At 37.7% G+C, this 12896-nt stretch overlaps 2 protein-coding genes across 3 annotated transcripts; one reads left to right on the plus strand and one right to left on the minus strand.

Moving 5' to 3' along the window:
• Window positions 1-286: 286 nt before the first annotated feature.
• LOC113213885 (citron rho-interacting kinase) lies at window positions 287-9261 on the minus strand. Its single transcript, XM_026433107.2, has 20 exons — window positions 9107-9261; window positions 7970-8550; window positions 7757-7881; window positions 7356-7682; window positions 6902-7266; window positions 5619-6812; window positions 5314-5538; window positions 4910-5230; window positions 4657-4818; window positions 4228-4577; window positions 3870-4142; window positions 3525-3770; window positions 3154-3429; window positions 2861-3071; window positions 2520-2756; window positions 2081-2436; window positions 1813-1970; window positions 1447-1665; window positions 1070-1370; window positions 287-946 (listed from the first exon to the last, which is right to left on the minus strand). The coding sequence occupies exons 2-20, from the start codon at window positions 8515-8517 to the stop codon at window positions 727-729; spliced, it is 6114 nt and encodes a 2037-aa protein (XP_026288892.1). The 5' UTR covers window positions 8518-8550; window positions 9107-9261; the 3' UTR covers window positions 287-726.
• A 475-nt stretch (window positions 9262-9736) lies between these two features.
• LOC127749486 (putative phosphatidate phosphatase) lies at window positions 9737-12716 on the plus strand. Of its 2 annotated transcripts, XM_052267736.1 has the most exons (7): window positions 9737-10079; window positions 10196-10295; window positions 10378-10529; window positions 10608-10912; window positions 11015-11072; window positions 11159-11335; window positions 11419-12716. In XM_052267736.1, exons 2-7 carry the CDS (start codon window positions 10232-10234, stop codon window positions 11659-11661), a joined length of 999 nt encoding a protein of 332 aa, XP_052123696.1. In that variant the 5' UTR covers window positions 9737-10079; window positions 10196-10231; the 3' UTR covers window positions 11662-12716. The 2 variants fall into 2 exon arrangements, with proteins under 2 accessions (XP_052123696.1, XP_052123695.1); XM_052267735.1 differs by having other exon boundaries at window positions 9737-10295.
• The last annotated feature ends 180 nt before the right edge of the window (window positions 12717-12896 follow it).

The following is a 12896-nucleotide window of genomic DNA, read 5'->3' on the forward strand; positions in this document are numbered from 1 at the left end:
GCAGACGAACAGAACAGCCAGATGCAAAATGGTGGTCAGGGACAGGGTATGGGACAGCCACCTCAGGGCGGCCAGGGAATGGGACAGCAGCAAGGTCAGCAGGGCAACCAGCAGCAGGGAGGACGCATGAAGCGTTCTAGCATTGATGAGCCACTGTCCATTGCTGAACGAATAATGTCTCGTTTCAGTTTTAACAACCACAACTAATTTTTTGGGGGGGAAAAGTATGTTTGTTTTCTATTTTGACTTAAAACGACGTGGGATATAAAAGATCAATAAACAGATGTGGTAGGATTCATATAATTTTATTGACATTTATTTTCTCCCTCCCCTTATCCTCTTTTGCAATCATATTGATACATAAATACTGTGTGACTGAAGACATTAGGAATTCCTTAACAGCAAATTAAATTACTTTGATCAAAACAAAGCACCCTTAAAAGATTTTCTTTAGAAAAATGGGAAGGTAGAACTTTGCTTGTACTGTTTGTCTTACAGGTAGAAACCACAATGTATGTTTTAGTAAAAACATTAAAAAAGAGAAAACCATTTGAAGAAAGGATTAAAATGTAACATGCATGTAAATGAAGTATTGAGAAAGTTCATACACAACTCCAACGGCTATGAAGGCAAGATTGGCATTAAGATCACATGCTAAATCAATAAGGCTCAAAAGCCCGTAAAAAATTATAATGAAAATTTTAGCATAAAACAACCCCGCCCAAATCACATGGCTGTATGAAGTGTGGAGGATGATGCACTGTGGAAATGTACATGCCTAGAATTTATGTCACTATTACTTGAGTATTGGTTATCACTATCCTGGTGGCTAGAACTTCGAGCATCTTCTGTTTCATCATAGGATTCTTCATCAAGACTTTGTACAATAGATGATGTGAAGCTAAATTCAGCAACCTCTCGAACTTCAGTTATGCCTGGCTCATCCCTGTACAAAAAACACAATAGATATTTAGATAGATAATATAAAAATATATATACTGGTAATAATAAAACTAAAAATAATGTAAAACAAATCAGTAATATAGACAGCTGATTCTTGACTTTGTACCTATTATCGGATGCAGTTTCAAGACTGGAGCAGCTATAGCCGAGCTCATCAGGACAAGCAAGACTGCCTTCTATGCGTACAACCTCAACACCACTAGCTGGAAGATTGCTTGCATATACAGCTCCTGGGGAATGAGTGTCTCCAAGATACTGAGGATTGTTCAGTTCTATCACAGAGGAAGGAGGGCATTCACTTATAGTGGAACCAGAATCATTTAGGTTCCTAGTAAAACTAGTGCCTGAAAGCCTCATCACTTCAACTGAAGCAAAGTGGAAAATAAAAAGGAATGGTTTGCGGAAAGCTGGAAAATGACATAAGTTAGAATGTTGTTGTTTTCTTAGCAGTATCAACTAAAGCAAAACATAGGTTCCTCTTACCAAAGGCGAATGGCACATGGCCCCACTTCAGATCTTCTTCTCGAGATCTACGTCCATATTGGTCAACAAATACACCTACTTCATGGAAACACACCAAATATTCTGGAGAACAACGTCCTCCTGACATAGTTACATCCAAAATTGCAGATGGATAACTGTTAGTTTTCTTGGCAAGAGCAATGAGATGAGATAACGATTTGTCAGAAACATCAAGGAAATCTAAAAAAAAAAAAAAAAAAAAAAAAAAAAAAAAAAAAAAAAAAAAAAAAAAAGAATCAAAAAAATTCAGAGAAGTTTTAGTTGAAAAATAATGTTGGTGTTGGGATTCTTTAAATCACAAAGTAAATACTATCAGTTCAAAATTACCTTCAACTGAAAAATCTTGAGCATCAATTTCAAAAAACTTGTTGCATCCTACAATTATGGAATGTGGTGTCAATAGTATGCAGCTAGAAGGTTCTTGTGTTTCTAACACTTTCAGCTGTTGGAATCCAGCTGAACCTGATGTATTCCATTTGAACATACTGAGAGAAAGAAAATTAAAGTAAAGTGTTATAGCGGAAAGTCACATTATTTAAAGACAATTAATATTCAGTAAGAAGTTTTCAAAAAGATTAGATGGGCAGATACTAACAAAATGCGTTTTGTGGATGCAGCACAAAGAATATCTGATGTTGTTCCTGATTGGTTTGGTTTAGCAGTGGCGAGAAGCTGGAAACAAGTTTCTGGGTTGTTGACATTGATAGGGAAGATAGGTCTAGTGTTCAGTACAGCTTGAGTACACTCAGCTGCTTCAGCACAAGCTTTCATCTGTCCATATTCACAGTAAAGCAAATCACGATTCTTTCCAGATATTAGAACCACAATTCCATGATGGGCAAGGACAGTCATCTGATAAACAGGACCAACACCACCTATTTTAACAGGCTTTGGTTTTTCTTTTCCTAGGTGGTAAGAGAATAGGCCCTCCTCTGCTCCCAAGAGAACAACCTAGCAATACAAATAGTTTTTAGTACATCACACAAATGACAGGAGTATGAACATAAGCAGAAGAGATAGGTTGAGATTTTTACCTGTTGGCTCATATGCATTACACATGCTACATCTAGTTTATTGTCCTGGGGAAGTCTGGCCATAACTTGACCACAATATCGGCGGCTTCTTTCTACAGTGGTGCTTCCCCTTAAAGCTTCACCAGCACGTACAGCTGCTTTCAGAGCTTCCATCCATTTCTCCTTTTCATTGGCACTCAGAGCCATAAGATATTGAGTGGAGCCAGGCCAGCAAGTTGTGCGAGGTGTTACCTCAACCTTAATTTAATTGAAAATACATTAGACAGGTGACAGGTATCAGTAAAATAAAAAACATGCAATTCCATATGTGCATATTTTAAGGAAATATTAGGGTAGTTCACCTTGATAATAAATGGAATGTCAGATTTAGCTGTACCAACTATTTCACTCTGAGAGGCAGAACACACAGAAGCAACACCATCAGCAGGGCAAAGTGGGTATCTCTCAATAGGAGACATGTGTGCTGAGCTAACTACAGGCTCATGAGCAAAAATGAGCAATTCACTGCCTGCAAGCCTGACATAGCGCCTTTCCCAACAACTATTGCCTCGTCTAAAAAGTAACAAAGAATTATAAAATAATTCTAAGATTACAGAAAATAAATCAGACTAAATTTGCAGCAAAATTAACATACGTTGGTAGCTTCATCCATCCTTCAATATTGACTGCAGATGAGCAAGGAGTGTCAGTGTGTGCTCCATTTGTTTCTCCTTCTTTGGATTTCTTCCATCTTTGAGAAAAGTGACGAGCAAAACCAGAGGGCAAACCACAAGTTGATGGTAAGAGGGCAGTGCAGCGATGATGAGCAGCAATTCCACATTCTGCACACATTGTAGCTTGACGCCCAAAGGGCAAGCCATCCTGACAAGCTGCACATTTAGAAGACTTCATAATAACTTTCACCTCAAATCTAAAAAAAAAGGACAGAAAGAAAAATAACATTAAAACAGTAATTAGATAGAAGACAACTCTTATCAATGTCTAAGTTCACTGTCTGGGACCAACCTATGAGGAATGTTGTGATGCATACGCTGAAGTGATGCTTGATTTTTAATAGCTTGTGATCCTGGGGAAAGTACCAAGTGCTTTGCAGCAGTTGGAGAGAGAACATTTTCAGGGGAACTTGTCTGAATTTTTTCTTTTTCTATTGTTGTAGCCTTGGGACCGCGAGTAGAAGAGCGTGCAATCTCTTCAGTTAGTTTCTGAACTTTCTTCCTTTCTTGGTACAGCTGTGATTCTAGCTCCTTCACTCTAAAAATTAAAATAAAGTACCAGGAATCAGCTTTCATCTCAAATTAAGAAGTAAAATTAATATGTGTGTACAATACATGTGCATGGATTTCTACTGACCCAGCATTGATAATGTTGGCACTGTTCATTTGGTTTTCTTTGTCTTTCTTTCCAAAAAGTTTGTCAGTCAGTGTCTTCTTGCGACGTCCCTGTTCCTCAAGCTTTTGCTGAAGATAGTCAATAAGCTTAACTTGCTGCTGCAGGGTTGCATCACTCTTCAGTTGACGGTGGGCATGGCAAGCTTCCATTTCAGCGATAGTACTTTGAAGTCTCTCAACTCTTTCCAAAAGAGCTCTCTCTTCCTCTACACTTTCTTCCAGTTCCTGGTCCAATCTGTCAAAAAAACGGTCAGGAAGATTCCGTAACATAACTAGAGAATAAGCAATGTAACAGGTAATAGTGATTAACTGACACAAACCTTAAATTAGTCTCTTTCAATGTATGAATACGAGTAAGTTGTGTGGCGATTTCCTCCTTCAAGCCCATAGTTTCAGCCTGAAGATTAGCTACCTGGCGTTGAGCACAATGCAAGGAAACTTCCAGCTGTGATGTTTGTTCGTCAGTTGTATTGACCTGCTCAGTGAGTCTTTCTGCTAATGTTTTATATTCAGAAGCCTGCTCGCGCACTTGTGTAAGCGCTGATTTCAACTCTTCAAGTTGAGTTTCTAAAGTCATGACACGAGCCTCTGCTTGAGCACGGAGTGACTTCTCTTCATTCACAGCCTGTTTGCTGAGGCGGATCTCACTCTGAGCAACTTCAATGTCAGCCTGGCAGGGATGAACAAATTGTACTTAGTGATAGGCAGAGGAGTATGAGTAGAAACAATGATGGTGAACACAAACTTACCTGTAGTTTGGAACATTCTTCTTGAAGGCGTGCTTCTTTGGCTTCATGTGTAGAAGTCAACCTCTCAAAGTCTTCAAGCTGTTCCTCTAACATAGTGCAGGTTTCCTTCAACACGTTGCTGTTCACTTCAAGACGCTGAAGTGTGCGTTGAGTTTCATCAAGCTAAGAATAGACATAACAGTTAGATGCAATTTTTTTTTTTTTTTTAAATGGCACGAACAGCAGAATTGAAACTTAAACGTAGGCAAATTACCTGCTGCAGAATTCTCCTCTTCTCATCTCTTAACTCGTGACAAGTTTCATCAGTCTTGCTGACTTGTAACTCTAACAATCTTACTTGTCTATTGGCAGCGGTCAAATCTACTTCTAACTGTTTCACCTTAGCCTCCTTGGTAGAAAGCTCTGATTTGTAAGCAGAAAGTGTGTCAGTCATAGTTGATGATGACATTTTATCCTGTTTGAGCTCAGCCTGAATCATTTCAAGCTCACGAGTAAGCTGCAAAATTTTGTCTTTGTCAGCTCTCTTTAAATCCCTGTCTTTCTTCATATCTTCTTCAAGCTTTCCTTTTTCATTCTAAATAAAATAAATGCATGGTCATTACAAAATGCAAATGTAATTCAAGGTCTCTTTGAAAAGTGCCTTAAAATTTAACAAACCTTCAATTTAATCAACTCTTCTTGCAATGTTTTCACTTCACGCTCAGAGATTCGCAGATCCAGTTTGGCATCAGCAAGCTCTTTTTCTTTGCGCCACAAATCTGTCCGAGCAGCTTGGGCTGCTTGGCGGTCTAGAATTGCTGCCTCTTTAGCTTTGTCCAGTTGAGATTCTAATTTGGTAAGGTTGACTTCCATAACTTGCAACTGAAGATTGTTAGCGTCATCCTAAAATTTAAAAGAAAAAGATTTAGAGATTGAAACAAAGACGTTGTTGGTAAGATTTAAGTATACCACATGTGACATACCCCTCTGCCATTACAGATGGGCTCTAGGCTTGCTTCAGCCTGAGCAGCAACAATGGTAGTTGTAGTCACAGTTGTGGTAGAGGAGGCTCGAGGTGATGCCATGGAGCCATTAGCTCCAATGGACGACCGTCGTTTGAACTTGACAAGGGCTGAATTTTGTTCTCTAAGTTTAGAATTTTCCTCTTCCAGCTTAGTAATGCTACCTTCTAGTGATTTCATTAATTTTTCTAAAGATTCTAACTGTTCTTTATTTTCTTCATCTTTGTAAACTAGATCTTGCAAGCGTTTTTCAAGAATAGCCTTCTCCTTGCAAGCATTTTCCAACATACGAATACGTTCTTCCTCCCGTTCAGCAATGGTAGTTTCATGTTGTTCAAATGACATAACAGAAGTACTCATTTCAGATTCAAGAGTGGCAATGCGATCCTGCCATACAGCACATTTAGCACAACCCTTTTGAATTCTCCTTTCAAGTTCAGAAACACGAGTTTGCTCCAAATTTTTAACTTGATTAGATTTTTCTGCCAGTTGATCACTCAAACATTTAGAATCCAATCGAGATTTTTCCAACGCTTTCTCGAGCTCAAGGCGTTTCCTATCCACCTGAGCTTTGTACAGTTCGAATTTTCTAGCTTCAGTATCAAATCTGGCTTGCAGTTCGGACAATTGGTTCTGGCTTTCTGTCGCTAGTCCATTTAAACGGCTTTGAACATCCAAGACACTTTCTCTCTGAGATTGTCTAGTTTTGGCCATATTTTCTTTGTATTCCTTCACCAGATCTTGGAGATTGGATACCTCTATTCTTAGTTGGTTTAATTCTTTATCTCTTCGATGTACCTTGGAAATCAAATTGTTGTTTGTTGTGTTCAAAGCTGTCAATTGATCAGTAATTTGTTCAATTTTCTTGTCTTTCTCCTTGTGCTCCTTAGCATATAGTCTATCCCACTTTTCTTTAGCACTTTTAATTAACTCCATAGCTCTTGCTTCCATGTTTTTGGTTTCTTGCATTTCCAAGTCTAGTGCTCGTCGTAAAGACTGTTGTTCTGATCGAGATCGTGCAAGTTCAGTTTCAAGGCGAGATCTGTCCTGTTCAACCAACTCCAGACGCTGCTCGGCAGTTTCAGCTCGCTTTTCAAGAACTTCAACACTTTTGTTCTTTCTCCCTGAAGTTCCCTCCAGGGCATTGATTTTTGACTAAAACAGAAATATGTAAATAAAAAAAATAAAGTTATAGACACTGTTTGGAACAGCACAAAATTATTCGGTGTTGCTTAAATACTCACCAAAAGACCATGAATTTCTTTTTTCTTGGCATCCAGTTTCCTCTCCAGATGAGGATCAACAGGGACTGTTGAATTTGCCATGGTAGAAGGATCTTTGGCAAAAGTAAACCCAACAAAGGGTAAATTTCTACCAGAAAATTCCTTATGAGATTTAAAATTTTCAATGGAGGGACCAGGCTGAACTCGTTCAAATTCAAAGAAATTGGAAGTATCGTCTTCTCCATTTACAACTGGGACATGAGGTGGAACGATGTCCCTTAAAGATAACCAGTCAACATCGACAAAAAAGGAGTGCTTGATTAAATGGTCATATGTCAGGCGGGAATTTGCTTCTGAAAGTAAGCCCGAGACCATATCTTTAAAATCTGTCAAAAACATGTAAAAAAGGATATTATTAAAAAACCTTTTTAAAAAAATTTAATGATTCATTGCACGCTTTATAACATTTCTATACCATTAGAAACTTCTATGTGGTCAGGATATTTAAAATACTTTTTGTGTTGAAGAATATGCTGATATGTAGTGGCAAGTTGATCACTTCTGAATGGTGTTTTACCAAATGCTATTTCGTATGCTACAATACCAAGTGACCAGTAGTCACACTCTGAACCATATGCCTGAACAGGTTGAGTTATTGGAGAGCGTGAGGAATTAGATCGGCTCTTGCTCTTCCCTTCCGTTGCTTCAATTCCTTGAAGCACTTCTGGAGCTAAATATTCTGGAGTACCAACAGGCATTTCAGCTTGAACCAATCCAGAACTCGATAATTTTGCAGATGACCCTGAGATGAAATAATATTTATTAGATAAAATATAGGAAGAAATGGTGAATAAAAGTGAAAAAATTGCTTCTCACCAAAGTCTGCTAACTTTATGTGACCACACCTATCAAGTAAAATATTATCAGGCTTGATGTCACGATGAACAAACCCCATTTGATGCAAACTACGGATTGCAGATGTAATTTCAGCTAAATAAAACCTAAAAAGCAAAATTAAGTTTGGGATTTTTGTTAATTTGTGTTCAGATTACATTACAAGATGAGCAGGCTTGCTAATTATTAATTCACCTTGAAAACTCCTCTGACAAGCGTCCACCAAATCGGTCAAGCAGACCAAGCAAATCCCCTCCAGGGTGAAATTCCATAACTAGGTACAGATTGTGCATGTCTTGAAATGCATACTGCAGAGAAGTGATCCATGGAGATACTGCTGTAGCCATGACATCTCTCTCATTGTCAAAGAATGCACGTTTATTACCAAGGGTATCACTCTTTCTTAATGTTTTCATTGCATAGGCATCGCCTGTTTGCTTTTCTCTAACCAGGTGAACTTCTCCAAAATGACCTCTTCCAATAACCTTCTTCACTTCAAAGTCACTTATATTTGCACGCAGACTACGAATCTCACTTACAGGAAAACGGAATTTTTCAACAAAAGCAGCAATGTTAGGGTCTTTCTTCATTGTGTCAGTATTACACTCATCATACAAAACTAACAATGAATCAATAAGACCTTCTTGTCCCAGAAGTCGTGTTTTGGGATCTTGAGTCTTCCCCATAGTGATGTTTTTAATACGAGTGATTCTCACACTTAGTGTTTCACTTGATGGTTCCATTTTGGCTGACTAATATAAAACCACAGATTGTGCCTGAAAAATAAACAATAATGCGTTGATGATGACTAGAGATCAAACAGCCTTAACAAAAGAAAATCTTGAGGCAGCATTTGGACAGCTCTCAACTAAGTCTTCAGCGAACCATATTAACAAACCGAACTCTACAAAGATATGAAGGTAATGAACCGTCCCCTTGATTTTTCATATAAATATATTCTTTTTCAATAATTTAAATATTCGCCAGGTAGTTTAAATTCGGGAAGTAGCAGTCAGGGGGCCATTAACCTTATCACCCTGTCACTGTGCTTCCCGCCACAATATTTACATCAAACAAGTATAATTTAACCAGAACCTAAGATCAAGTAACTAATATAAATTGTATGAAAAAAACTCTCAACAACAGACAGTCAAAGACAAGCAAGAAGATAAGTCCTTATTTGAAAATTGACTCCAAACGCTGGGAAGGCAGAAGTTGTGTTCTCTTGTGTAACAGCGATTGTACACCAATTTCTTACAGAAACACCAAGAGAATGAATGCACAACAATACTGATCATCTAACGCATGAATAAAAACGCTCCATTTCCTTACCTTACAATTAACTACATCACTAAATGGGTAAAATTTTTGGACTCCTCTCGTGGTTTTAACTGAGGCGTCAAGCAACAACACCAGCACCCGTCATTTCGCTCTCTCTCTCTCAATTTCAAATTTGACTGACTTCTGTATGTACAGTGCTACAACATGCTACAACAGAAACGTACACATTATTACGTTATTTTTAGAACGAACGGTGCGGGTCAATACAAACATGAACACATTTATTATTACTTTGGTGAAAGTTCTGTAAGTTTTAGTAGCTTGTTGTTAATTTTGAGGAAGAAGACATCCAAATGAGTTCCAATTATTTTTTAGCCGTGAGGCTGGCAGCACATACTGGGCAAACCGTCAAAACGCGTAAATAAACTTGAAAAACATGCCTAACAGATTTTAAGAGCCTTAATAAATCTATGCTTCCTGAGAAAAAAGCATGTAAAATAATTTTTGCAATAATTTGAATGCACCTATTGATTGGGAATCAAAGTTTCGAAATGTGTTCTTTCTAAATTCTGGTGGCAGTCAAATTATTCGAGCGTTGGCTACTCAGTCGGAGGAGGGGGGACATCCATGACGTCACTTAAGGAGGGATGGAAAAGAAAGGGGTGGGGCGGGGTGGGGGCAGTGGAAGTGGGAGTAGTGAACTTGAGATAGAAGAAGGAAGCAGGAGAAAGGGAAATGACGATGATTGAAGAAACCAAAGGAAAATTGAGAAAGATACCGGCAGGAGGAGGCAGGTGCGAAGAAAGAGAAGTAAATCGAAGGGAAGGCAAGACAAGGCAAACGACATAGTCCTATATCCTATATGTGATATCCGTGTTCTTATGGGGTTGCTCTTGAACTCGATCATGAAGGACTTGTAGAGAAGGAAGAAAAGTCAGGATCTGATCCTTTTCGCTGGTCGATGATGGTTGTCCAACAAGGTGTGGCAGTTTTCAACCATGTTCTCTTCTAAGGGCCAGCTGAAGTAGGTTAAGGGTCGTAAAGGAAGCAGACGTCAGCTATCAAATCAAAATTGATCTGTTATCTTGCGGGGTCAAGTCCATAGAGCCAGCGCCCATAGCCCCAGAACTTCTTGTTCAGGTATAGAGCGTGCTTACGGCTGCGCCCAGCTCAACCATGGATAGAGACTCTAAGTATCTTCTTAGAAAGATCATCATAGATGTGGCAGTGTTGTTAACGAGTAAGGAACTGTTGAACATATTGGAGTAATTTAATCATATGTACTTACACTTTACTTACTTTAATAAATTTTCCAATTTCAGTTGGATTACCAATTTTGCTCTTTTTCTTGTTTGGTAAGCCATATCATCGTGGGTTCTATTGTAATGATGAATCCCTAATGCACCCATTCAAAGAGTCAACTGTCACAAACTTAATGTTGTATATTATTGGTTTATTTCTACCAATAACTGTGGTTAGTATCAGCAAGTAATAACTTGAAATATTATAGCCTTCACATTTTTTAAAAATATTTTATGTTACGTGCTTGCAGATTATTATTACTGAGTTTTACATCCATCGATCAGCAGCAGGTCATGTGGCTCAGATCTTCATGGGACATGCAGTTCCCTCATGGGTGTGGAATTCATACAAAGTAATTGGAGTGTTTGGATTTGGTGCAGCAAGCTCTCAGCTTACTACTGATATTGCAAAGTACACCATAGGTCGTCTACGTCCACATTTTATTGATGTTTGCAAACCAAACATTAACTGTAGTTTACCAGAAAACCAGCATAAATATTGGGAAGAATTTGAATGTACAGCCAACATAGGCTCTCGCAAGCTTAAAGAGGCGAGGTATATTAAGTTTTATTTATAGGAAATTTTCCTGTTTTGTTCAATGATTTTATGTCTTTTACTCCATTTCTATTTAATTACCTGTTGTCCTCCTTGTGTTAGGCTTTCATTTCCATCCGGACATTCATCTTTCTCTGCATACACCATGGTCTTTCTCGTGGTAAGCCATAAAATTATACTAATTTTTTAATACACTTTCTGAGTTGTCCCTACTTTCATATCCTTTTTCAAAATATCTTTCAACAGTGCTATCTTCAATCACAAATGACGTTCAAGGGCTCAAAACTGTTACGGCATGCTATTCAATATTTATGCTTGATGCTGTCTTGGTCAACAGCCATGTCACGCATTTCCAATTACAAGCACCACTGGAGCGATGTTTTGTCAGGATTACTCATTGGCACTATTGTAGCCATCTTAACTGTAAGTAGATGTTTTCCTCATATTTAAATTATTGATGAAATAATGTAGTTGAACTTTTACATTAAACGTTTGTCTGTTTACAGGTTGTGTATGTATCTGATTTATTCCCGCGGCAAGCCACTAAAGGCGAAACTGAACAACTTATGAGGCGGGGCTCTCCCAACAAGAGAGAAGTACAGCCTGCTTATTATGACAGCACTCAAGACCACCAAACATTACCACTACATACTGTTGATGGTCAACATTTAAGCCCCAAGGAAAATAGGCGAAATTCTCCTGACCTCTCCTGTTCTCGTGAGCCACTTAGCAGGAATCAACTTGCATAATAACCACAAGTACCTCAAGATATTCCTGTGGCAGTGCTTCTAAATTTTCTTAAGCCTCTGTTCAAGTTAGGTGACATTAATTTCTTCCGTAGCTGTATAGAATTTATCTGTCTGCATTTAATTAACAAAAAGCTCAAAGTAAAATTTCACATGAAATGAGTGGGAAATACAATGTAACCTATTTATTACTCCTAGTTTCTATCTGTTTAGGATTAGAAATGTTAAGTATTACTAATATGTACTACCTCTATGTACTTGTAGGTATTTGTCTGACTTCAAAAAGACGTCTTCTGTGTTTCCTAAAATTCTTAGTTTCCAAAGACTTTTTTATTAAGCAACAAAGGCTAAAATTGCATGCCACACAAAAGTGAAGAATTTTAACTTTTTTTTTTAAATTTACATGTTATCTAATTTGGGCTGTCTTTTTGACCATTTGCCTTCTTCAATATTTGATAGAGTCAAGATGCTTAACTGTCTGTAGTGCACAAAATAGAAAGCACATGCTCCTTAAAACAAATTTAAATTATTTTGTAACATGTAACAAAGAGGTAACATGTGTGTTCGTTTGCAGTTCTTACTGGGATTTGACTTCATCAACGAATGAGTGTTGTGTTAAACTATTATCGGGCTTTGTTGGTTTTCTTCTTTTTAATTATCTAGTGTGATATCTACGCTGTTAAACCTTTGTGATATTTTAAAGGATTTGTTATGTTTGTTTATATTTGTTTGCTACAACAGCTTTAAACGTTTCTTTTTCCCCTTTTTTATATCTTCTTGTTTGTTTTTGTTGTTTGTTTTTTGACTCAATGAGTAGCTTTTCTTGTGAATGTCATTCTCTGGGACCTCAGTCATATTTGTACCTCATATTAATTTGTTAGTAAGATGATAGGTAAGACAATGGCGTCTGCTCCAAACAAATGTGTGATATGTTCATGGCTTCCTGTCTTAATTCTGTATCTACCAAGTTTGTCTTTTACATATGTACCTTCATGTTTCTGTGTTACTACATGTAGTACTAAATGAAAAAAATGAATAAAAAGTAATGTCAACTTCTATTTTGTGTAGCCATTTTCTACCCTCTTATTTTATTTTTGTTATATTACAATGATTTCAAGATAGTAGTGATAAGATCTTTTCAGAATCAGACAAACTTTCCTCGATTATTCGAAATTGGCGCGTGAACAATGTGTGCCAACATATCCCTGTAAGTTTCTGACCGAAAAAATACTAAGGGC

Source organism: Frankliniella occidentalis, unplaced genomic scaffold (assembly GCF_000697945.3).
Source record: "Frankliniella occidentalis isolate FOCC.00 unplaced genomic scaffold, Focc_3.1 Scaffold58, whole genome shotgun sequence".
NCBI lineage: Eukaryota > Metazoa > Arthropoda > Insecta > Thysanoptera > Thripidae > Frankliniella > Frankliniella occidentalis.